This window comes from Phyllobates terribilis, unplaced genomic scaffold, assembly GCF_046119375.1.
Source record: "Phyllobates terribilis strain yellow unplaced genomic scaffold, ASM4611937v1 Scaffold_5__5_contigs__length_657084704, whole genome shotgun sequence".
Lineage (NCBI taxonomy): Eukaryota > Metazoa > Chordata > Amphibia > Anura > Dendrobatidae > Phyllobates > Phyllobates terribilis.
In genome coordinates, this window is record NW_027362765.1 from 149,232,844 (window position 1) to 149,259,191 (window position 26,348).

The 26,348-nt window shown below is 42.4% G+C and overlaps 2 protein-coding genes across 4 annotated transcripts in view; both read left to right on the forward strand.

Moving 5' to 3' along the window:
• KCNH6 (potassium voltage-gated channel subfamily H member 6) overlaps positions 1-11,771 on the forward strand; it is a 322,142-nt gene extending 310,371 nt beyond the window's left edge. For all 3 annotated transcript variants that reach the window (XM_073683164.1, XM_073683165.1, XM_073683166.1), the window contains 7 exons: positions 512-764; positions 926-1,119; positions 1,280-1,379; positions 4,435-4,728; positions 6,853-7,033; positions 7,123-7,321; positions 7,408-11,771. In XM_073683164.1, coding sequence (XP_073539265.1) covers positions 512-764; positions 926-1,119; positions 1,280-1,379; positions 4,435-4,728; positions 6,853-7,033; positions 7,123-7,321; positions 7,408-7,677 — 1,491 coding nt within the window. In that variant the 3' untranslated portion in view covers positions 7,678-11,771. The remainder of the gene's footprint in view (positions 1-511; positions 765-925; positions 1,120-1,279; positions 1,380-4,434; positions 4,729-6,852; positions 7,034-7,122; positions 7,322-7,407) is intronic.
• A 6,762-nt stretch (positions 11,772-18,533) lies between these two features.
• DCAF7 (DDB1 and CUL4 associated factor 7) lies at positions 18,534-26,046 on the forward strand. Its single transcript, XM_073683167.1, has 7 exons — positions 18,534-18,797; positions 21,503-21,661; positions 21,749-21,860; positions 23,119-23,237; positions 23,478-23,687; positions 23,829-23,946; positions 24,564-26,046. The coding sequence occupies exons 1-7, from the start codon at positions 18,660-18,662 to the stop codon at positions 24,734-24,736; spliced, it is 1,029 nt and encodes a 342-aa protein (XP_073539268.1). The 5' UTR covers positions 18,534-18,659; the 3' UTR covers positions 24,737-26,046.
• The last annotated feature ends 302 nt before the right edge of the window (positions 26,047-26,348 follow it).

A 26,348-nucleotide genomic window follows, 5' to 3' on the forward strand; every position in this document is an offset into this window, starting at 1 on the left:
TTAAGAATTACACAGTGCCCATTCAAATCAATGGTTTGTGTAATGCAGGACAGGACAGGTCCTCCAGAGCAAGAGACGCTCTTTGTAGCCACTCTCCACTCTGTCCAAGAGACGAGGATCCTGAACAGAGAACCCAACTCTATTAACTCGGAATCCCCTAATAGGGTATATAAAATTATTTTCTAAACTACTCAACCCTTTTATTGTCTTTTCTTTAAATCTGTACGCATCCATTTCACATCCCATCTAGGCATATTACTATAATGCTGCCATTGACCCCTGTTCTGTTGTATGTGTATATATGTTCACATCTTTTCAATGAGCAATGGATTTCATCAATGGTCAATATAAAACTGACCAAACCCAATATTAGTGTCTTCCTGTTTAAAAACTCAATATCCAACCTCTTATTAAAAATCTACATATTTTTTTTTCCTCTATTATCCGTCCACATTTCTCAAGTTTTGATTCTACCTTTCCCTCTCTTTCCGTTTGTCTCTGTCCTATACAGGTGCTGAAAGGATTCCCGGAGTGCCTACAGGCGGACATATGTCTGCACCTCAATCGAACACTGCTTCAAAATTGTAAAGCCTTCAGGGGAGCCACCAAAGGATGCTTGAGGGCACTGGCCATGAAGTTCAAGACTACACATGCCCCACCGGGGGACACCTTGGTTCACTATGGGGATGTGCTCACCACCCTCTACTTCATCTCTCGTGGGTCCATTGAGATTCTCAGGGATGACATTGTGGTAGCTATTTTAGGTAACAATAGCCATTTATCTTGTGGAAAACACTAACAAAGTCATATTTATTGGTGGCTATAGTGGTTTGTTTGTACATCTAGAAATCTAGCATTCATGACATTCAGCCTATAACAGATGTATTTTTGACAATCCATAGACATTTCTATTATCTCCTTAAAGGGAAAAATGACATCTTTGGAGAGCCGATCAGTCTGTATGCCCGTCCTGGAAAGTCAAACGCAGATGTGCGAGCTCTGACGTATTGTGACCTTCACAAGATCCAAAGAGAAGACCTACTAGAGGTGCTGGACATGTATCCAACATTCACCGACTGCTTTTGGAGCAACCTGGAAATCACCTTCAACCTAAGAGATGTGAGGAGGTTACATAATGGGTTGAATATCATGGAGTGAGATAGCATGGGCATATTGGTAAAATATTGGACATTTTGTTCCAATTCTGGTTGTGGAAGAATTTTAGATGTCATCATTGTGTTGTCCATAACCTATTCTTTATTTCTCCAACCCACATCAGGCAGACAGCATTCCTCGTTCCCCAGGGAGTGAAGAATTTAACTGCAGTTACCGTAAGCCACGACGATGCAAACAAACAGGACGCCGCCGGAAGAAACATGGTATATGATTTTAGATCCCTAGCCAACAATTAGTATATACAATCATGAGTAAAATCAAGTACACCCTCTTTGAAATCTAAGATTTTACATATCACAACATTATAAAACAATCTGGTCTTTGGAAAGTCTTAAAAGGGCTGTTCAAACCAAGTACAGATCCTCGGTACATCATGGTGTAGCCAAACATTTAGCTACACCTTCCTACATGCTTGACTTCCATCATCTATCTCTTCCCCGTTTCTTTTCTTCGAATGACAGCTCTGGCTTGATAGAGCTAGAGAAGGGCGGAGATAGATGGAAAACAAGCAGGTGAGAAGGTGCACTTAAATGTTTGCCACGCCATGATGCACCGAGTACCTGATTTGAACAGTCATTCTCTGATGACAGAGTCCCTTTAAGTGCACATTCCCATATATTTGTTTTCCCTCTATCTCCACCCCCTTTCTCTTCTTTGATTGACAACTCTGACAACAAATAGGTGGTGTAGCAGAGCCAGGTAGGACAGGGTTAAGTCCTATCTCTGCAGGATTTGATTAGATTCATCTGCCTAGCTTTTTACTAAAACCAAGGCCTGTGCTCACTGGGTGTGTCAGTCTGCTGGATGGAGCAGAGTCGAGTGTGCTGGAGCTGGTGAGTGTCCAGCCAAAATGTGAGCTGTAGCTGAGGGAGAGACTGCATTGGTCAGCTGGGGAAGCTGAACAGTCTGTTTGTGAGAGCTGCAGAGAACCGTGTGGAACCTGCAGCCTGTTCAGTGTGAACTGTGCTCGGAATTGAAGACTTATGTTTGGCGCTGGAAGCTGCTGGAGCTCGGGTTGAAGAGGATACCGAGACTGGTAGGATCAGGCTTCTTCTGTGTATGAAGTTTGCTCTGGGAGAAAGTAGTGTAATCTGTTCGATTGAGCACTGACATACAGTATATGTTTCCTGCTGAATGAACTTTTATTTGATGTGATACCTTTGTGCCCAGAAGAGGCTCTTTCTGTTTTTGAATCCCTTGGACTTTTATGAAAGCAATAAAACTGCACCTGTTTGGACCAAACTGCATTGCCTGTGTGAACGCTACCTAATGCCTAACTGAGAAAGTGGATCCCTACAATGGGAAGGTGTACTTGAAGGGATCTGTCAGGTGATTTTTGTGTACCATACAAATAGTATCCTGAAATAGGACTTGGGCAGCTCTTTCAGAATATGTAACTTTTATTGCTGTAGTGGACTCTTTTGTCTTACTGTAAGCATCGGAAAATTCAAAGTCACGCACCAGCTAGTCAAGTGTATGTAAATCTGAAAATGAATATTCACCCCTACCCCCTCCCATAATCCCACCCACCCGTCTGCACCGCTGTCAGTGATTGGGTCAGACGGCTAGTCCAAGAATTGTGATGCGATCCTCGGGTGAGTAATACAGCAATCTGACTGCACCCAATCACTGATGTTGGTTCAGAGGAATAGGCGGGATCATGGGCGGGGGTAGGGGTGAATATTCATTTTGGATTCACATGTTCTTGACTAGCCGGGGCGCGACTATGAATTTTACGAGGCTTACAGCAAGACAATGGAGCAAAAGTTACATTTTCTAAAAGGGCTGTCCAAGCCCTACTTCAGGATACTGTTAGTACAGTACGCAAAAATCACCTGACAGATTTCCTTTAAATGTTTGGCCACACCAAGGATGCACCATACGCCTGTACTTGGTTTAAACAGTCATTCTGTGCTGACAGATTCCCTTTCAAATTAGGTAAAACAACTAAAACTAAAAATACAACTAAAAATTAACAACACATGACAAATGACACCATATCATTATTTTTTTTTATCAAAAACTAGGCCAAAATGCAGAAGCAATGCACTCTTCTTTACAATGTTGCTCAAATTCATTGAGGTTTGTGAACAATGCTGTTGCTCAAGTCCTGCAACAGCATTTAGACTAGGCTGAGGTCTAGACTTGACTAGGCCATTGCAAAACCTTGATTCTTTTCTTTTTCAGCCATTCTTGTGTAGATTTGATGGTGTGCTTGGGATTATGGTCCTGTTGCATGACCCTGTTTCAGTTAAGCTTTTAGGGTAGATGGCCTCATATTTAACTCTAGAATACATTGGTATAAAAAGGAGCTCATTGTCAACGCAATGACTAGAAGGTGCCAAGGTCTTGTGGCTGCAAAAAAAATCCAAATCATGACTCTTCCACTGCGGTTCTTGAAAATTTGCATAAGGTGCTGATATGCTTTGTTTGGTTTTTGGCCAAAAGTGGCATAGGGCATTATGACCATGCAGCAATAATTTGTATTTATTTTTTTAAAAGAAAAGGCGAAATTTCTCCTACTAACCCTTCCAAACAAGCCATACTTTTCAGTCTTTTTCTAATAGTATTGTCTTGAGCTTGAACATTTACCATTCTGAGGGCTTTAGTGTGTGAGCTGTAGCTCAAAGTTTTTTTGGAATTTCATTGAGTATTGGACAGTCTGACCTTGGGCTAAATTTTCTGGAACATTCACCCCTTAGGAAGATTGTCAAGTGTCTCGAAAGTTTTACACTTATAATCTTCCTCACTGTAGAATGATGGACTTCAATTTGTTTGGAAATGGCCCTCTAACCCTTCTCAAGTTGATGGTCAGCAGCAAATGCTTCTCTGAGATCATTGCTGATGTCAGTAACACACACCTGAATGCTCCAGACCAGCAAACTGCCAAAACTTCTGCTTTTATAGAGGTGGTCATACTTGCTGATGAACAATTAATAAAAAACACTTTATTAGCAGCACCTGGCTGCTACTTACCGTCTTAACTCAGATGGAGGTAGTACCATGCTTCTACATTTTTGTCTAGTCTTTGATAAATTACACTGCGTCATTATTTATGTATCATGTGTTGTTCATCTGATGTTGTATCTATCTAATTTTAAGACTTTCTAAAGACCAGATTTTTTTTTATTATGGTCTTGAAAAGTAAAACTATAGAATTCAAAGAAGGTGTACTTAGTTTTTTCTCATGACTGTCCTTGTGTATGATTTTTTACAATTTGTACTTAATGTGCTAAGAAAATTTTAATTTTCTTCTAGTGGATGGCATTGAAGATGTAAATTCAGATGCCGAACAATATCACACATACTCTGAGCTGACCAATCTCCAGCGGCCGCTGAGTAGAGAGCAGTGGGATGAAATGGCGAGCAGCACGACTCCGTGCTCCCAGACCAGTGATGATGAAACCAAACCGCTAAACTCAGGACGTATGGACAGGTTACCACCTCCGGAAAAGCAAGAGTTCATCCCAGCTGTAGTGAATTTGGTGACAGCCAACATAAGCAGCCGTGAGGGAGGCAGGAAAGTCTTTGAGACAGTGGAGACTTATTCAGGTGACTAATATTTGAGACAACTAAATAGTCAGACTTTATTATCGAAGACCAGAAGTTACGAGCCTTGTCACATGACTTAGGATAATAGCCAAAACTAAAATCTCAATTTGCAGACACTGAGTTTCGGGGTACTGCCCCCAGTTAGTGCAAAGTGTGAGATCTGGTTTGGCTGGGTCATGTTTTGTCATGTGACAAGGCTCGTTAACAGGTCGATATTGACTTTTAGGATTACTACTCCTATAGGTGGTACTAGAGCTCTAGTTCTCTTCCTCTCTGAAGAGACAATTTGCATATTTCCCAGAGGAGCATTGCGGCTTAAAAGTATCCTCACCTTGACATGCTTACCATTTCACTCTCCATAAGAAACGTTAGTGCTTGGATACCGGTCGGACGTCTCTCACCCAGCCAAGCTATATCTCACACTTTGCACTGACGAGGGGCAATACCCCGAAACCCAGTGTCTGCAAAATGAGATTTTGGTTTGGGCTATTATCCTAAGTCATGTGACAAGGCTTGTTAAAGGGTCGATATTGATTTTTAGGATTGCTACTTCCTATAGGTGGTACTAGAGCTCTAGTTCTCTTCCTCTCTGAAGAGACAATTTGCATATTTCCCAGAGGAGCATTGCGGCTTAAAAGTATCCTCACCTTGACATGCTTAACATTTCACTCTCCATAAGAAACGTTAGTGCTTGGATACCGGTCGGACGTCTCTCACCCAGCCAAGTTATATCTCACACTTTGCACTGACGAGGGGCAATACCCCGAAACCCAGTGTCTGCAAAATGAGATTTTGGTTTGGGCTATTATCCTAAGTCATGTGACAAGGCTTGTTAAAGGGTCGATATTGATTTTTAGGATTGCTACTTCCTATAGGTGGCACTAGAGTTCTAGTTCTCTTCCTCTCTGAAGAGACAATTTGCATATTTCCCGGAGGAGCATTGCGGCTTAAAAGTATCCTCACCTTGACATGCTTAACATTTCACTCTCCATAAGAAACGTTAGTGCTTGGATACCGGTCGGACGTCTCTCACCCAGCCAAGCTATATCTCACACTTTGCACTGACGAGGGGCAATACCCCGAAACCCAGTGTCTGCAAAATGAGATTTTGGTTTGGGCTATTATCCTAAGTCATGTGACAAGGCTTGTTAAAGGGTCGATATTGATTTTTAGGATTGCTACTTCCTATAGGTGGCACTAGAGTTCTAGTTCTCTTCCTCTCTGAAGAGACAATTTGCATATTTCCTGGAGGAGCATTGCGGCTTAAAAGTCTCCTCATCTTGACATGCCTAACATGTCACTCGCCACAGGGTGAAATGTTACCCCTTGGATACCGGTCAGACGCCTCTCACAATTTGCATAATTTAATTAATTGTCATGTTCAATTTGGGGAGTCTTGTTACAGATATCACATTAAGATATTCATGTTAATCACATGAACAGTTAAGACCCCCAGTACACTTTAGACACCTTTCGGACAAATGGTGGTTTGCCTGCCGGCTACTACTGTATCTCATCCAACTCTCCAATATACAGGAGTGCTAGCTTTGCCGAGTGCTCCTGTGTTCCCAATGATAGAGACCTTTCTGATGGCGACTTAGCTTAGAGAAAAAAAGGATTGGCAGTTTGAAATCGGACATGTCAGATCCTTAACTACACTGTCAATCATCTGTCGGGATAAGTCGACGATCACCATACAAATTAGACTGTTGGTCGAATCAGTCGATATTGGTGGCTTTGGTTGACTTTGGTGTAACGTCTATTGGGGTCTTTATTGTGTTAGCAGAGTTCGTCAAAGAGACGGTTTCATGACATTTATCTTTGACTGATAGTACTATAAAGGAATACTTTGTAAAAATGTAACAACACAGTATATTTTTTACTGGATGCCTGTGTATGGAATAACAGAGGTATATCGGCGTATACTAACCAATGGCCAAGAGTAACCATTTGGCCTCTGTCGGATAATGTGGGGCTTAGGAATATTTTACATGTACGCCAGAAGCGTTTGCATGTGAACACTGCAAATGCTTTGTAAGAGCAACTGAATTGTCACAGAAGTTTATTGCTCTTTTATTTCTTACCGTATTCATTTATCTGAATGTCGTCACATTCTCCAATCAGCTTCTCCTATTGAGGTTCCCAACTTGTTCAGCTTCTGGGGAGACAGACGCTCAACTGCTTGTCCGGATGCCCCACAACACATTTCTATGGTGCATAATTCTCTGGATCCCCCACTCAGTCCTGATGACCGGCCAGGAGAGGTGGAGTCACGACTGGAACTCCTCCAGGTTCAACTAGACAGGTATGGGCTATCCACTAGAAAGTACATTACGTTTCCTTTACCCCTTATGTTATTTTTAAGTCTGTATTGAAATTGTACTTTTCTTCTAGGTTGGAGTCTAGGATGTCTTCAGATATCAATATAATTCTGCAGTTACTGCAGAGACAACTCTCTCAAATCCCTCCTGCATACAGCCCCATCTCTCCCAGCTCCCAAACTCTAGGACTCTATCACTCAGCATCCAAGAGCCTGGAGCCAATACAGAGCAGCCCCTCACTTCCAACGGACTCCCCCATCTCTCCTCTTCAGGTTAGAGAACGTCTGTGTTCATGCAGCACGGACAGATATCAATATGATTTATATATTAACACTTTTCTTTTCCTCTTTCCTCTCAGAGTCCAGGGCTCACTGACTACAATGATTTAGAACCACTTAATCTTAAACCCAATGTTCTCCAACTCAACCCTAGTCCCCAAGAACCTGTTGGTGTAATACCAAGACCTGGATATCCTCAGACCCACCTTATCCCACCTTCAGAAACCCCATCCCAGACAATCTTGGGGAGCTTCCGCTTTCCATCTCTCCCTGACCATCTGGAGTGCCCTTCTCCACCGGACCTGGAATTTCAAAGACACCTTTCAGACCCAGTTCTCCCAGGAAGTTAGGGCCATGGAGAAGGATGCAGAAGAAGATTACTTGTCTTTATTGCACGGTTGAGGAGGGGAGAAAGATGTTTTTAGCCTGAGCTCCCCCTCCTTTTTATGAATAGATTAGATTTATTGTGGGCCATTTCTACTGGAAGAAGAAGTAAGAAGGAAATGCACTTCCAAGAAGTCAGGTGGCAGAAAGCTCCACCACTTTTACTACGAAAGGGGTCTCCATTTCTTCGCATCTCATAATTCTTAATACTATTTGCTGGTGAGAATTTTATCTACAGGCAAGGACTACGCTACGGAGAGTGACACCTGCAGAGACTCTCAGCAAACCTGCGTGATGTCTGCGGATGAGAGCGGTGACACAGCAATGATGGAAAAGACACAAAGCTGAAGAAATCATTAGATCTTCCATCCTGGATCATACGCAGTGCATGCAATCTTATGACCATGATTTACGTGGCAGGTGAATGTTAGGAAGGCGATTGCAACGGTCAGGGTCTCGACGAAAGAGTTATACTAGTAAAGCAATGAAGCAATGTATTCCTATAATAGCTTCACAGACTTACATATTTAATATCGTCATATAGAGGAACAGTTCTGACTTAGTATCATAATATATTGATCCCTGTCCTGGAATATATTACTGCACATCATTCATTCAAGACATACTATGTACACTGCAAAATGTGGTAGGACCTCGGCTGGACAGTTCAGTTATCCTTCATGCGCTTTTACCATGGTTTTCTCATCCTGTTTTTGTAATCTTGTCATTCTTATGTCCGACGTCTGTGACTCAATTTTGCACATAATAACTATATATTTGAAAAAAGCCATAAAAATAGGACACGATGCTGTTATAAGGCTGTTCAGTTCCCATCCTCTTAGTGGAAATAGAGAAGAAAATACAAAATATCTTATAAAACGTTCTGTCAAGAATATAAAGAATTTCACGGGTCAAGTCTTCCGTCTTTGACTTTGAGCTCCTCATGATTCCCACCCCATAGTTGGAGAGGTGCAGAGAATACAGGGGGTGTTCTTTGGGGTAAAATACGGACTAATACTCTACAGTGGGTGGGTAGAACTTAGTGATTTGTATTTCTAGCAAACATCTATCTACTCAGAATAGTATATTGTAATTTAAATACCACAAGGTTCACAGATGATGTAACTTCAGGTTTTACCCACAGCGTAAAGTGTTGTCTGGAGAAAACAACTTATCAATTATCCACAGGAGAGGTGATAACTTATTGATGAGTGGTGGTCCGACCTCTGAAAGCTACATCAATCGGCAGAACAGGAAGCTTTTATCCCTGTTAGAATAGAGCGGCAGTGCTCATGCTTGACCACCACTCCATTAATTCCCCATGGGGCTGACGAGCGGTGTTGCTCGGCCTTTTTCAGTAGCCCCATAGATATTGAATAAGTGATGACTTGAATTAACTGGACAGGGAAAAATATACTTTAAAAGCTGCGCGGGAACCGAGTTGCACGGGAGACTAGTCAGAAAGGCAGGTCCCCAGTGGCTGCTCCCCGTCCGCTCCCTTGAGTAAGGAGTCTCTCGCGGGAGAGACCGATCAGTCATTGGTAGTAGGGAAGGTGGGGGATCTGTCAAGGAAACCATACAGCCAGTGTCTGATACATGCTGCCAGTGGTTCCCTTTAATGTCTTTGGACACCTTAGGAGGCATTTTTTAATTTAATGCAAATATTTTTTGTTAAAAATTTTGCATTATGTTGTCATTAAAATTTTGGACCATTTTGTCTTCTACAGCCTATATGTATTACAGGGAATAGAAGTCTACAGAATGAGTTAGCGGTGAGTCTGTCAGTGAGCTTAGTCTGACAGCAGAGTTTTTGACAGTTTTTTCTCTTCTCCTGAACTATCTTCTAAACTAATTTATGAACCAAACAACAAAATAAAAATTTGATTTGGCTATATATTCGCTTGAAAGTTCATACAGGGGGAAAAAAATAAATAAATAAATAACATCCTTTTTAGCCAACAAGTGAAAAATGCCCTCAAAGGTGTCAATTAAAAACTTGGACAAAGTTGAGGCCAACCTTGATATTTATTAAAAAAAATGTCTACAATTTAGAAACTTGTACAGTCCTCCATACAGTATAATGGACAACGCATAGTCCTCCATGCAGTATAATGGCCCCACATAGTCCTTGGCGTCACGGGCAAAATGTAATTACACTGAGGGCCAGATTTGGCCCACGGGCAAGAGTTTGGCATGTATGCTTGAACATAACATTCTGGCTGCCTGCAGACTCCATTAGAGGGAACCTTGTAGGCAGAAAGCTCCCCCTAGTGGTCACTGTGGTAGAAGTTTGAACTTTAAAGGAGTTGTTCTAGTCTTGATGACTTATCCTTAGGATAGATCTTTAATATAGATTACTGGGGGTCTGACTCCCAGCATCCCCACTGTTTAGCTACTATTAGTATAAGCTCCGGCAGCAGCAGGGTGTATACAATGTTCAGAGCTGGAACAGCACAGCTCCATGCAAAGTGGTATAAGGCTGTGTGCCCACGATGCGTTTTTTAACCGTTTCTGCAGGGGCAAAAATGGTGCAGAAACGCTTAAAAAACGCATGGTAGAAGGCCTGCCATGTCCCCCAATAATCCGCATGTGCTGTGCATATGCTGCGGAAATTTCCGCTGCGGATTATCATTGCGGAAAAAAACGCAGCACTACCAATTATTTTGCGGAAGTGCTGCGTTTTCGCCGCCATTGACTTGCATTAGAACGCGCCAATTCCGCAAGACTGCATCTGTACTTGCGTAACTGGCGCGTTCTAATGTGTGTGGAGGACAGGAGAGTCTCATCCACACCCAGGTACCATTAAAAAAGCTGTAAAAAAAGAATAAAATAAAAAATAAATGTATATTTACCTTCTGGCGGCCCGCGCTGCGCTCCTCCTTGCTTCCCGACACTTCGCGATGGAATGAAGGACCTGCGCTGACGTCAGAGTCATGTGACGGCTCACGCGACGCTGACGTCGGCAGGTCCTTCACTCTACTGCTGCCGGCAGCCGGGACCGAGCGAAGCAAGACAGCACGGGCCATCGGAGGGTAAGTATATATTTATTTTTTTATTTTTTACCATTCTTTCGGTCACACTATATAAATCCATGCCGTTTGCATGGATTTATATAGTGTGACCAAGTTGACAAGCACTTTCCAAGTGATGCTAAAATCGCTTGGAAAGCGCTTGACACCCGCATGCGGAAATGCAAGTGAAGAACGCTTCACATCCGCTTCTACCTGGCGGAAAAAACGCATGTACAATCCGCATGTACAATCCGCATGCGTTTTTTTCTGCCAGGGAGATGCAGAAACATTCAGGAAAAAATCCTGAGCATTTCTGCATCGTAGGCACATAGCCTCACTGCTGCTGCCAAGAACGGCATGTCAGCTCTTGTACAGACACTGCCAGAGTTCATAATAGCTGATCGGTGGGAGTTCCTGTGTCGGATTCCCACTGAGCTGGCATTGTTGATCTATCATAAGAATAGGTCATCAATTTTAGACTGCTGTAATTCTCCTTTATGTTAAACCTGTCTGTAGCTTTCATTGCAAAACTGCTGGCAGCATTAGATAGGAGAGCTGGAAGGCCATATAAACATACCTCTGTGTATTTTCTCAGTATCAGCAAGACTAAGAAAAAAAGTATAAATCCCTGTCTCGCTGCAATTACAAGTGCTCTGAAGGTGATCCCCTTTTAGACTTTTGGCTCTCAAACCCCTCTCCTCTGCTTTGAGTGACAGCTGTAACAGTCTCCTGCTTGGACAAAGGCGCTGTACTGCACATACTTGCCAACTTGAGCACAACTCTTATTCCTATTGTACAAATGCCCCTCTTTCCCACCCCTTAGATGTGTGACTGTATGATGAAAAAGTATCCCAAAACTGATCACCTTCTCAGTGACGCTCAAAATCTATACAAAAATATACCTAAACTGAATCTGTCAGCAGGATTCCGCCCTCCAAAGATAAACTATTTATATGTGCATGTAGCTCTTTCAAAGACAAGTCCATATACATGTTTAACTAACCAATCCGTTCCTTCGTTACTGAGAAATCAGCACTTTAATTGATATGCAAATGAGACTGAAGAGCTATGGTAGATCTGAAGCCTCTGTCACTCCAGCTCTATTCCCTACCCACCGCCACCTCTTCCTGCTTGACTGACAGCCTCTATGTTGTGTGACATCAGGCAAAGAAGCCATCAGTCCAGCAGGAGGAAGCAGCTCAGGGCAAGGAATAGAGCTGGAGTGACATAATCTTCAGATCTACCATAGTCCTTCAGCCTCATTTGCATATCAATTCAAACGCTTTCTTCTCAGTAAAGGAGGAGAGGACTGACCATGTAAAGATATTGCTGGATTTGTTTTTGAAAGAGCAATAGCTTTGGATGTGAAATCCTGCTAACAGATTACCTTTGGCCTACGGTAACACGACCATATTTTCTCTCATCCGAGAAAATCGATCAAGTTAGGCTAATCACACTCTGATCAGAGTTTTATCACAATGTGATCCGATTTTCTCGAATGAGGAGAAGATGGGAAAATAAATTCACCATCTTCTCACTTCCGATTGTGAAAATAGGATCGTAGTCGGATGCCATCTGAGTACAGTCTGATTTTTTCCACAGATTGACTTACACAGCCATGTGTGATCCGAATATCGGATGCAAAAGCATGCTGCGATCTTTCCTCGGACAGACATGTGCACGGCCCCATAGACTAACATTGGTCCGAGTGCGATCCGATGTTTTTGACGGATCGCATTGGAGCCGAAAATATGCTTTTCTGCACGAGCCCTTAAAGAAGTTCGGTCATCAGATTTCACAATACAAACAGCATACATTGTTAAACAGATGTCTTAGAAGTTATGTGACTGGTGTATTTACTTTGAAAATTCATGTAAGAATGCCTGAATAATCCTCTCATGTTAATGAACATATTATGAGTCTGGACACATAACATTCACAAGACAATGTACAGCCGTTCTGACATGGAGTTTTAAAGCAAGTACACCAGCCTCATCAGGTTTAAATGATCGATGTAATAATTTATGCAGTTTGTATTGTAAAATCTGGTTACAGTTTCCATTCATACAGATTTCCAGATCCTCTGTCTAACGCTATCCCAACATCACTGTGACAGCTTCAGAACATGGCATCTAGAGTCCCTGTACAAAATTAAAAAAAACATCTGTTGTGCTCCAATTAAGTTTTTCGGTACTATAAAAACTGATTAAAAGCACTGCATGAAATATGCATCATATAAGGAGGAAAACCACAGCAAAAAATGCAATAACCAGAGAAGATTATTGCATAGTTTACTGCAGAAAACATGCAGATAAAAAGCAGCAGAAAAAATGTACTATGTGGACGTACAAATGTAGAGTAAAGTGGTGCAACATTGGAGTAAGAAACAATTAAAGCAAATCCTAATTTCCAAGCTTATTACTGGTCACTTTATGTAAAATTGTAGATAAGGGAAGAGCCTTCGCTATGCAGAATATGTGAAGTTGTCGTATAAGTGACCAGCGGTGAACCAGACATGATCCCATATGTTTATAATAAGGCTGACCGGTTTTAAAGTGGTAATAGACATCATTGGCTATCAGATGTGTGTTTTCAAGCGAACTATTCATCAAAATATGACCTGCTGTTTAAATCTGTTTTTTATGTTAAAAGTATTTTTTTTTTAAATGTTGGTATTTTGTTTTTTATTTTCATAATATAATCTGTATTAAAAAAAATAGAAATCTTGCAATTTTTACACTGGTCACTCGGGCTATTCTACTCTCTTACTTCCTTTTTTTTTTCAGGAAATTCACATGTACATTAGCCGCAATAGACTGACTTAGACCCTATATTTTGTAATGAAGCATCTAATGAGCGTGTGCAAAGGTTATTGTGAATGGAGGGGGAGCTGTGAAATCACTCTTTGTAATTAGTAGATCCTTTGGTATTAGCTGTGCACAGCAATCCTGCTTGTGATGATAATGAGGCTGCTGAAAAGTCTTCCATAAAAGAGTTAGTATGAATCTAAAATAGCCCCAGTGATCAGTGTGAAAACTACAATATATATATATTTATTTATTTAATACAAATTGTAATATGAAAAATAAACAAATACCTGTAACAACACAAAGAACTGATTTAAACAATAGGTCGTTTTCTGACATTCTTTCGAAGGAAAGCAGAAATCAGAAAACAGACTGGCCAACCTCATAGAGTTTAGAAATGTAACATCTATCGTCAGCTTTGGTTCATTCTTATGACCGCTGCTAATATTTGGGCTGGAGGACAATATGTTTCATTATGGCCTAATATTGCCCTATTACTTCCATGGTGAGATATTCTTCCTATTTTTAAACCTCCGGCATACCACCATAACGGACAGTTGAAGCTTCCCTTATATATGTGAGATGATGGAAGAATGGGTTAATAGAGACATGATGGTCCTTAGAAGAACCTAATTTTTCCCCATACATGACATGATTTCCAACACGGTCCTCGCATAAAAAGTCAGACTCCATATGGTTGGCATCAGACAACGGTCACATTCATATTGGGAGCTACATCATTTTTGTTTTTCTGCTCCCAGGATAAACCAGAAATAACAACCAAGGTGTGAACTAAGCCCAATTTAATCAATCAGACATGATTTATACATAGTCAGGACAGTTCTCAAAAGGGCGAGAAGCAGATTCCTTTATTATTGTTTTTTCCATTGTTACCTTACTTATATTGGGCTAGAGTACTCATCATCCTTAGGCTGGCCATATATTCGACAGCTGTCTCTTCCATCGCCCTCATATATGAGGATGGAGGAGTAAGACCCTGCCAGACACCCAAGCCGGCAGCCTATGTCCTGTAAGACAAAAAGATCTGACATGTTGAAGTTCAACCATTTTATCTTTCTCCCTTCAACATCTGCTGTTCAGAGGCTCCTATTCCCTATAGCTAGTAGATGGTTTCCCCGTCCCACCTAAATCAAAGGGTTTTCTTTCTAACAATAATCTAATGGCCAGTATTTTTTCTGATTCCTATAATGTACTCTACCACCCTTTATTTCCCTGATCTGTACTTTACCACCCTTTATTACACTTCAATGATTATAGCTCAGAGGAGTTTATAAGGATTCTGGTCAATGGCTGTAAACCCCCTGCTGAGAGCCAGGACAGAGGTTGTCATAAATTACGGTGACACCTCTGGGTTTCACTTACCAAATACCCAGACAATAGAGAAAACTGTGAACGTTCTTATTCTTGAGTTTTAGCAATTATTATATAAAAAAAAACTTTAATAAATATGCATTTTTGCCAACAATTGGTGTTCGTATTGTTTCTCCAGCAGCTTTACAACAAAATACCACTTATCAAAAAGGAAATTGACAAATTAATCGTGGGACCGGCAATAGCAATGCAAATGGTCTGGTTGAATTGAGTGACATTTAGTCAGGGGTGTCCATAGAAATCATAGTGCCCCATAGCAAATGTCTAAATGACCCTCTCCTCCCAAAAAAAGAAGCTTCTGGCAGGTGTCTGCTTTGTAAAATAACCGACACCCACAGGGTATGGAGCAGGCTCAGCTCATGAGCCCGATCTATACAATTGCTCCCACCTTCTGCTGTACTTATAAGGCAAATGTTGGGAAGGGATTAAAAAACAAGTGGTTGGTCAGAAATATCAGAAGACTTGGATGGCCAATAAGCAGAACTTCTATCTTCTGTTTGGCTAGATGAATCTATTGCAATCTTCTGGCCGTTCACTTGTGTTAATATGTAAATATTACCTTAGGGCTAGAAAAAAGCTGTAAAAACTTAAAATTTATTAAAATTTAGGATTTTTGTAACCCTTGAAAGCTTATCGGCTAAAAAAAATATTGCCAAAAATAGCAAGTGAAAAACAATTAATGGTGATTAGCACATTACAAACTAACTACACCTCTCCTTATCTCTGGATCATCAGCTGTGAAGACCTCCAGTATACATAACGAATTGGTAGGAAGTTCTTGTCAGAGAATGGTGCTGCCGAAGTGTGAAATGGACAGATACATCAATGGCAGTGTGTTAAACATGCATCCTTTAGACCAGTGTTTCCCAAACACCAGTCCTCAGGACCCTCAGATCATGTTTTCAGGATTTCCTTAGTATTGCACAGGTGATGGAATTATTATTAAGGCATCAGACAATGCCACAGATTCTCTCACCTGTGCAATACTAAGGAAATCCTGAAACCATGATCAGTTGGGGGCTTTGGGTGTTGCAACCCTTTAAAGGAGCACTCCAGCAGATTTTTTTGTTGCCCCCTACATTAGCCATCATTAATGTGTATTTATTGTTGTTTCCAGTGTCGCTCCAGTCCTCTCCTACATCATATGACTGTAGTTGTGATCTCCTGGGTCACAACAGCATTTCTGTATGTAAAGGAGGTAATTTTCTCAATGTAGGTTTATGAGCCTCAGAATGAGAACTAACAGTCCATGTTGTGAGATATCAAGAAAAAGCTGTGGTCATATGATACAGGAGAGGGACTAGAGTAGCATATAATGCACGAGCTGTAACATATTATTCATGGCCAAAGGAGGGAGAAATAAAAAACTGCTGGAAAGGTATATGCTAACCACATATTTTTCAGGTAGGTACACTCAGTCTATAAGAGCTTCATCCTGGTTCTCACTGACTTACATTGAGTTGTGACTTCCGCATCTCCCAGCAAACACTGGAGTGATCCGGAAGGTCACAACCTGCAAAAGACGACCGGAGCAGCGCTGGTAAGTAGAAGACTAGGGGCAGTGAACTTAGATTAGTTTCACCACTCCAACACTGCAATAAAAAAAACACTGGAGTTGTGCTTTAATGAGAATGAACATACACCCTGTAATGTCAAAATGACTTGCTGTTCATAAGTACAGTCTTTTTGAGCTTCTTTTCACGTCATATTTGTAAAGCCACAAAGTGGTTACTAGAAGTGACCAGTCTATTCTTCAGGAGGCTTTCACTTAGAAGCTGCTCACTTTGTTATACATGGAAGTAAATAAAATAAAAAAGTTGGCATCAAAGTAACCACTAAAAAATTAAGAAAAAACGCAAAAAAAGACGATTTGGGCACAAAACCTCCGGCATTTTCCTGAAGCTTTTGATTGAAGTATGTGATCGGTATGCCGGCGTCTAAACATGTACACATACCCTGACAAGGGTTTTCTGGCCTCATAAGTGAATGCAGATTGCCAAATTGTGAGTGTGTGCAATGTGGACATCGTCAGAATTCCCCCCTATTTCCAGTGCGAGTGGACAATCACGTGCCAACTAGACTCTCTTTCGCTTTTCTAAACAGAACATTCTTTAATATTTTATATAGATATTTTCATGCAGCGGCTTCAGCTGAGTGACAATCAAGTCTCAGAAAAATCCTGCAACCCAAAAAATGGCAAATTTGTCAACAATTCGACTATTTTAAAGTTGTTTTTTGCTGTTAAAAAAAAAACAGAACCAAATAGCACCAGATCACAGACCAATCACACTGCCATATATACAGCTAGGGCTAGTCGGCAACTTTGACGACACATCACGCGGCCAATAACCGCTCTGTGCCGCTGCTCAATCATGGCGTAATGTGGATGAACGTGGACGGATGGCCTCCAGGTACCGCAACAAGTAAATTGTAAAAAGTTCAACTTTTTTGCGAAAACCTTGTACCCCAGTGCGTTACAATAAGAGACCTTGACCTGTATAATGCTGTGATGCAGCAGCTGCACAGATCTTTCTTCGCAGGACCTGGGTGGCGGCCAAAGTCGCCTTATAGCCCCGGCCTTATGGCAAAGTTGCCTTTTAGCCCCGGCCTTATGGCAAAGTCACCTTTTAGCCCCGGCCTTATGGCAAAGTCGCCTTTTATCCCTGGCCTTATGGCAAAGTCACCTTCTAGCCCCGGCCTTATGGTAAAGTCGCCTTCTAAGCCTCGGCCTTATGGCAAAGTCGCCTTCTAGCCCCGGCCTTTTGGCAAAGTCGCCTTCTTGCCACGACCTTATGGCAAAGTCGCCTTCTAGCCCCGGTCTTATGGCAAAGTCGCCTTCTAGACCTGGCCTTATGGCAAAGTCGCCTTCTAGCCCCGGCCTTATGGCAAAGTCGCCTTCTAGCCCCGGCCTTATGGCAAAGTCGCCTTCTAGCCCCGGCCTTTTGGCAAAGTCGCCTTCTTGCCACGACCTTATGGCAAAGTCGCCTTCTAGCCCCGGCCTTATGGCAAAGTCGCCTTCTTGCCCCGGCCTTATGGCAAAGTCGCCTTCTAGCCCCGGCCTTATGGTAAAGTCGCCTCCTAAGCCCCGGCCTTATGGCAAAGTCGCATCCTAGCCCCGGCCTTATGGCAAAGTCGCCTTCTTGCCCCGGCCTTATGGCAAAGTCGCCTTCTAGCCCCGACCTTATGGCAAAGTCATACATGCCCAGCGACTGTGAATTCCTACAAATTTGGATATTGGGCGACAGCCCTATTCCACAACATGACCACATAAACAACTATTAGATGCAATACTGCATAAACAATTGTCACCATGGTGATAATAAAAAAAAATATATATATATAACAATTATATGTAAAGTTCCTTTAAAAACACCAGAAATTCTCCTGCTACCCAACTACTGAGGCTCTCATTATCTTTGTACCACGCCTCCAACGTAATGAACGCACCAATCGCGAATCATAATGCAAGAGAGGCTTGACACGCACGTGAAGCCAGTCAGCAACTGCCCTTATAGCTCCTGCCCACTGAATGACGCATCGAATCAGAGTTAGCAAACGTTCTGCTCCGCACCCAATCAGCGTTGTCACTATCTCTAGGACTGTTTATGCCGATGTCCCGCCCCTTCTCTCTGATTGGCTGTTTGCGTAAGCGAGTCTGAGGTTTTGCGCATGCGTTGCTGCGTTGTACGGTGGTCTCGGTGATTGTGTTCTCGGTAACGGTCTGAACTGTTCGCCACCATGTCCCTGCACGGGAAACGGAAGGAGATCTACAAGTACGAGGCGCCATGGACGGTGTACGCCATGAACTGGAGTGTGAGACCGGACAAGAGGTTCCGCTTGGCTCTGGGGAGTTTTGTGGAGGAGTATAACAATAAGGTAACATGGGGGTGCAGTAATGCCGTCCGCCTATATGAGCTGCCCTGCATCCAGCCGGTGTGTGCCCCCTCTTATTGGTTGCATGGGGGCAGATACAAGTGGAGCAGTGGGTACATGGCCCGCTGTTACTGTGCCATGCAGTAGGAGTGATGGGCAGCAGCTCCTGGCTTAGTTATTCTCCGCCTTTGCTTTTATGAAGCCCAGAACTTGTAGTAATAAAATATAAAAATGTCATTATTTGTGCAGTATAAGTGGTCCTCTACAGGAGTATGAAGGGGCTCCCCTCCTGAGCGTGAAGGGGCTCCCCTCCTGAGCGTGAAGGGGCTCCCCTCCTGAGCGTGAAGGGGCTCCCCTCCTGAGCGTGAAGGGGCTCCCCTCCTCCGTGTGCCAGTGATTGAGGTGATAGTAAGCAGACTTGCTCTGTCAGACCAATGGCGGTCTGGTGACAGTCGCTGACATTCAGTAGGGGGCATCGGCTTTCATGGCGCTGGGACCTGCACTGACCTGTCGTGGCTGGAAGTCCTAAGGAATCAGAGAAGTCCCAGTGCCCAAGGACTTCTGTGTACTGCCGGGTTCGGATGCTGATGACTAGTTGTGCATTTCGTACCTTGCTCCGGTGTCCACAGCCGGATCCTAAAATCCAGCTTATGACGCTTGTTGATCTCTGATCAGTCCGGCGCGATGTCTGATGCACCAGAAAAATGGGAGTGATCCTTGAAAGAAAAAAAAATTATATATATCAGTTTTAGCTTCAGTTGCCATCTCTATCACACCAGAGGGAAAAACAATGGTTGGACATATCTATGGAAGCAAGGACTAAGTGCAAAACTGGGGCAGTTGGAGGTGGAGGGTGATAAAAAGGGCCAATATGTGACGGGGGAAATCCCATTTACTGCCTCCCTGATTCTGGTGCACTTTTTCTTTATGTGCTGCTTCTCTCCGTCCTCCGTTGCTTCTTGAGCTTGGTGTGTGAAATCTCTCCTTGCCATCCAACTGGGTGTTTCTTCAGTCTTCTGGGGGTGTGCACCCACACCCCTCCCTCCAAGATGCTGCACATACTGCACTCCAAAAGCAAATTGAATATCTCTGCAAATAGAGCGATTCAACACGAAACAGACAGAATCAGGGAGCTCAAGCTACTTTTTAAGCAAGTGACAAGCCCTCTTTTTAAAGAGCTATTTCCTAGATGGCAGTGTATGACTTTTGGATAACTTGATAAGGGACAACTTGCTGATCGCTGGGGTGCGACCACTGGGAGCCTCAGCAATCCGCAAAACACAACTCTGGATTCCTCTCTCTGCAGAGCCCTGTCTTGAATGGAGTAAAGCTGCGCACATTTGACCCCCGCTCCATTCAATGTCTATGGGACTGCTGGAAATAGATAGGAGCTGTATTCGGCTTACTATCTGCAGATGAACACTTAGGGAACCTGTCATTAGATTTGTGCTGCCCAGCCACAGGCATTATGACTCACAGAGCCTGGCTGCTCAATTGCAGCTATGTATGTTTTGCTCTGAAACGCTCTGGTGTTTCAGGGAAATTATCGTTAGAAGATCCCAGCATGGTTCCGGTGATTGACAGGTCTCTTGCGAAATACACACATGGGAGAGACCTGTCAATCAACTAGAGCAGTGCTGGGGAAAAGTCGTATAGGGGCATCACCAAACTAGTCTCATCTCTGCCTATAGTCCTCGGCTGGACCTTCAAACTATGTTTTCTCTGAAATGCAAGAGCGCTATAAAGGAATATCTGTTCGGCTGCAGTTGTGCAGCCAGGCTGTGATTCATGCTGCCCGCAGCCTGGAATAAAAATTTTTATTGTCAGATTTGAGTTCAGGAGGTCAAAATCATTAGGAAATGGCTGATTTCATAACTGAATCTGACGACCTTTGAAAACCTGTAGAACAATGTAATAATAATTGTTATTTCTATAACGGCAACATATTCCGTAGCACTTTACATTACAGCGAGGACGTGTACAGACAGTAAAGACAATACAAGGTAACACATAGATCACCAGTTATAGGAGGAGTGAGGGTCCTGCTCACAAATTTACAGTTTATAAGGAATAATAATACTAATACTGGAATCACAAACAGCTTTGGATGTAAACGTACAAGCTCTTCCTGTATATTTCCTTTTCCTTTTGAATCCACTCCTGTGTCTGGCTGAAGACTCTATATGTGATCCCACATGTGACAGACAGTTGAGCAGATCAACGGGCAGAACCAGGTGCCATATCTTTGTTACCATTACCTAGGTGTCTAATAAAGCTTTTAGCTGCGAGATATACCCAATAACATCATCACAATTGGGGGTGTGTTTGAGATGTTCATACTTAGACCCCAGTGAGAGGCCTCTCATACAGCCAAATAAGATCTCATGCTTTGCACTGAGGATGGGCAACACCCCAAAACACGTGTCTGCAAATTGAGATTCTGGTTTGGCTTTTATCCGAAGTCATGTGATAACTCATTAAAGGGTCTATAATGACTTTAAGGATTGTTACTTCCAATGGGTGGCGCTAGTGTTCAAGCCTTTTTCCTCTCTGAAGAGACAATTTACATATTCCTCTTCCAAGAATGACATCAGGAGTCACCGTTTATACCAGTGTGACGTAGGACCGTTGATTCACGGGGCAGAATACATTTCTCTATTCCAATGTACTCCATTATCATTCTTACACATGGCGTATTCCTCCGACAGGTGCAGCTGGTTGGTCTGGATGAAGAGAGCTCCGAGTTTATCTGTAGAAACACCTTTGACCACCCATACCCCACCACAAAGCTCATGTGGATTCCTGACACCAAGGGAGTGTATCCTGATCTGCTGGCCACAAGCGGGGACTATCTGCGTGTCTGGAGGGTGCGTACTTCGATCATACAGGGCAGCCATACTTTTACTTCTTATCATGTGGTCCATGTGAGAGAGTCTTTCTTTTTTCTGCTGTAGGTTGGAGAGACAGAGACCCGCTTGGAGTGTTTGCTGAACAATAACAAGAACTCGGACTTCTGTGCACCTCTCACATCCTTTGATTGGAATGAAGTAGATCCCAATTTACTTGGTGAGTATCCTGGATAAGCCCGCTATAATATGTGTGTGTATATAATACTAATTTCATTTTTTTATAGTAATGATTTTGACATAAAAAAAAAAAACTATAAAATATATATATTAAGGCTATGTGCCCACGATGCAGAAATGCTCAGGATTTTTTCCTGAGCGTTTCTGCATCTCCCTAGCAGAAAAAAAACGCATGCGGATTGTACATGAGTTTTCCTGCCAGGGACATGCGGAAATGGGGCTTTTATTCACTGACATTTCCGCATGCGGGTTGACAAGCTCTTTCCAAGTGATTAGCATCACTTGGAAAGTGCTTGTGACCTCTAGGTCACACTATATAAATAAATGCAAACAGCATGGATTTATATAGTGTGACCGAGAGCGTGGTTAAAAATAAAAAAAATAAATGTATACTTACCCTCCGATGGCCCCCGGTGTCCTGCTTTACACTCCGTTCTCCCTTGCCGACAGCGGTGGATTGAAAGACCTGCCGACGTCAGCGTCGCGTGAGCCGTCACATGACTCTGACGTCAGCGCAGGTCCTTCATTCCATCGCGAAGTGCCGGGAAGCAAGGAGGAGCGCACCGCGGGTCGCCAGAAGGTAAATATATATTTATTTTTTATTTTATTCTTTTTTTTACAGATTTTTTAATGGTACCTGGGTGTGGATGAGACTCTCCTCTCCTTTACACCCGGGTAGCATCCACACATTAGAACGCGCCAGTTACGCAAGTACAGATGCAGTCTTGCGGAATTGACGCGTTCTAATGCAAGTCAATGGCGGCGAAGACGCAGCGCTTCCGCAAAATAATTGGTAGTGCTGCGTTTTTCTCTGCAATGATAATCCGCAGCGGAAATTTCCGCAGCATGTGCACAGCACAAAGTGAGGTATCTGCCCCAAAATGGTATATAACTATAGCTTGATAAATAATTTTGGCAGGTCAATTTTACCGTACAATGAACGCCATATAAAGCTTTTTTTTTTTTTAAATAATGGTGGAATTGCATTTTTTTTTCACCAGTTCACCTCAATTGGATTTTTTTTTTTACCATTCTACAGTACATCATATGGTAAATTGAATGGTGTCATAAGAAACTACAATTCGTCCCTCAAAAAACAAGCCCTCATATGGCTATGTGGATGGAAAAATAATAAAACAGTTAGATTCTTGGGGTAAAAAGGTAAAGGTAAAAAAACTACCGCAAGATAAAAAAAAAACAAAACACTCAGTTAAAATTTAGTTTCTTATTGATCCCAGGAACTTCCAGCATTGACACAACCTGTACCATCTGGGGTCTGGAGACCGGGCAAGTTCTTGGCAGAGTCAACTTGGTGTCTGGTCACGTGAAAACACAGCTTATTGCTCACGACAAAGAGGTGAGAGCAGCGTGATGTTAGTAGAAATGTGACAAGTTTTGTAGGATTAAATGTGTGCATGTATGAAACCAGTGGGATATGGGAGGGGTATCCATGTTGTGCTGCTCCCACGCGGCATAAACCAAGGGGCAGAAATGAATATTTTTAGGCCCATTTAGCTGGCTAACATTGTCTCGTACACCAGTATGTGTTGATCTTGTTGTCAGTGAAATATTATGTGTTTTGTTCCCTGCATTATAGGTGTATGACATCGCGTTTAGCCGAGCAGGCGGTGGTCGGGACATGTTTGCCTCGGTGGGAGCAGATGGCTCTGTACGAATGTTTGACTTGCGCCACTTAGAGCACAGCACCATTATCTATGAAGACCCCCAGCACCATCCTCTGCTCAGACTATGCTGGAACAAGCAAGACCCCAACTATCTGGCCACCATGGCCATGGATGGGATGGAGGTAAGAAGCCTCAGTAGTCACCCATCAGTTTCTCTGGAGGACATCTATAGTGATCTATATTTATGTGATCTGTACAACTTCACAATCGTCAGGTTTAACTATTGTCCTGAAAGCATCCATACTTTATCTGTCCATGCACAGGTAGTGATCCTGGATGTACGAGTGCCCTGCACCCCAGTGGCCAGGCTGAATAACCACCGCGCATGTGTGAACGGCATTGCTTGGGCGCCACATTCCTCATGTCACATATGTACTGCAGGTGAGTAACGAGAAGAAGTATTACAATGGGTGAACTGAAAAAATGTGCAGTGCATTATATTTTTCATTTTTTTTTTATTAGTTGAATGTAAATGGAATTTTGTTTAGATTTCCATTCATTTGCGCGAGTTCAGTTTTTGCAAATACGCCTAGTGAGAACTTTGCCTTAAAGAAAGAGACCGCTTGGAATGGTCCCTGATGATACCAGGCTGGTTTTGGTTGTCGAATCCTGTTCTAATCTGTGGGGCCATTCACTTTCCCAACAGCACCTCCACAGGGAAAATGAAGCATTACTGTTGTGTATTTGAAGTCTGTGGGCTGTACATGTAGTACTCACACTTTGGGTCATTCCGGATGAAGGACCCTTTTTATAGCCACTCTGAGTAATATAAGAGGGTCTTAAATGTGAGAAACCACTCTAGTCCTGATGCTTTGGCGGTCCTCCTGGTCTTCAACATTATTCCAGTTTTTTAGTGGTTGGATAACCCCTTTAATTCTATAATCTGCTATTTGAAAATGGGTCCTCTAAACCAGGCAACCCCTTTTAATGTTTCTGTAGTTGGACAGTGGTATGAATATCCTTTTATATGATGTATTTGATTCATTGTCTTATTTTAGCTGATGATCACCAAGCGCTGATCTGGGACATCCAGCAGATGCCACGAGCCATTGAGGACCCAATCCTGGCATACACAGCAGAAGGAGAGATCAATAATGTCCAGTGGGCAAGCACCCAACCAGACTGGATCGCCATCTGTTACAACAACTGCCTGGAGATCCTCAGAGTCTGACTTTATTTATTCCAAACTCCTTGTACTCCTTCCCTCCTCATCCCATCCCAGAGTCTGGGGATTTTGTACATGATTAGTGTCTCTACTTTTAATCTCAATATACTCCTGTTGTTGTTTTTTTTTAGGTCATCTTATATAAGCAGCAGTGTTTTTTGATATGGATACCTGATGGGTAATATAGTTTCTGTCTAATTTATTGGCATCCCAAAATACTGTTATAATTAACCAGACCCAAAAACAGGAGCTGGCGGATCATAATCCACTCCTGCAGAGTAATTTCTCTTACTCCGTGTAGATTACTTGTTGGACATCAATATCTTCTTGCTGTGTTTTTAATTTTATTATTTTAACGTGTAGCTAATTTTTTTTTCAATGTTATTTTTGATCAGCCTTTGCAAATTTATGAAGCTTTGTAATATTACCTTATTTTGTTTTGTTTTCTCTGACACCGTGATTAAAGTTCTGTTTTAACTGCACAGTTCATGCTCATTTAGGAGCTGTTTTGAACTGCTGCTCTATCAAGAATCTGTACTCCCAACACTTTACAAAAATTATCACTGTCTGAACATGGGGAGGGGAGCAAAGAAGCTCACAGGGAGAGTGTTTGTAAATAGTGTTAGAGTAGTGATTCTTGTGAGAGCAGCAATTAAAAGCACCTTCTCAAGAGCATGAAATAGACAGATAAAACAGCACTTTCAGCATGGTGTTTGATAGAAGGAAGCAAAATAAAGTAATGGAGTAAATTACAAAGAATAATACATTTGCAAAGGCTGATCAATAAATAAAAAAGCCTATTTACTCTTTAAGGGCAATCATGTTTATGTTGGATGCTTTACATGTGATACCGCTTTTGTAGCAACAGTAGCATATGTGTGTTTATGGACTTTAGAGTTGTCCAAAATTAGAAAAACATGACGGCTTTCTTTCAGAAATAGCTCCATTCCTGACCTTGGGCAGTGTGTAGCATTGCTATTCGGCTCTATGGAAGTGAAGCTTTTCTAATCCTACACGACTCCTATAAAAGCCCCCTTTTTGCTATGGGTGGGAGTATTATTGAATAAACAAGTGTTACTCTTAAAAACAAAAAATGGTGGATTGGAAAAGGTATTTTGCAGTATTGGTAGGAAATAGACATTGCATAGGTACAGCTCAGCCTCACTCTGTGCCTCCGGCAGGCTACCTTGGCTGTTACCTGGCAGGGCATGCTTGGGGTAGTTCTAGAATAGCCACCGACTTTCCATACTCTGTGCTGAACCGTGAACTGTGAATATCGGCAGAACGTCTCCCCCAATAAATTTCAATTGACCTAACTGTGGTATGGGAGTGTACTTGTTTTAAAGTCTTTTTATCATAGCGTGTATATGTTTTGTATGTTAGGTGTTATGCTTACTGCCTGATATCCTCCCCCACTGTGGGATAACAGAATCAGACATAAGATCTCACATGGTTTATGCCCCTCACGCTCATGAATCAATGTGACAGTTTCTTGGTGAATATTTATGTGGTAGATAGTGGATAAAAAATGAGCAGGTTGATCCTCTCTTGCCTGTAAAGGCTGCTATATACAGCAGTTGAAAAAAGTATTGAACACGTCACCAATTTTCGAAGTAAA

What these genes read in the sequence shown, in the direction of transcription:
- DCAF7 (XM_073683167.1), top strand. Translation starts at nt 18,660, where the DNA reads ATGTCCCTGCACGGGAAACGGAAGGAGATCTACAAGTACGAGGCGCCA. An exon ending in ACTATCTGCGTGTCTGGAGG is followed by an intron (nt 21,662 to 21,748) that starts GTGCGTACTTCG and finishes TTTCTGCTGTAG; the next exon opens with GTTGGAGAGACAGAGACCCG. An exon ending in TTATTGCTCACGACAAAGAG is followed by an intron (nt 23,238 to 23,477) that starts GTGAGAGCAGCG and finishes CCTGCATTATAG; the next exon opens with GTGTATGACATCGCGTTTAG.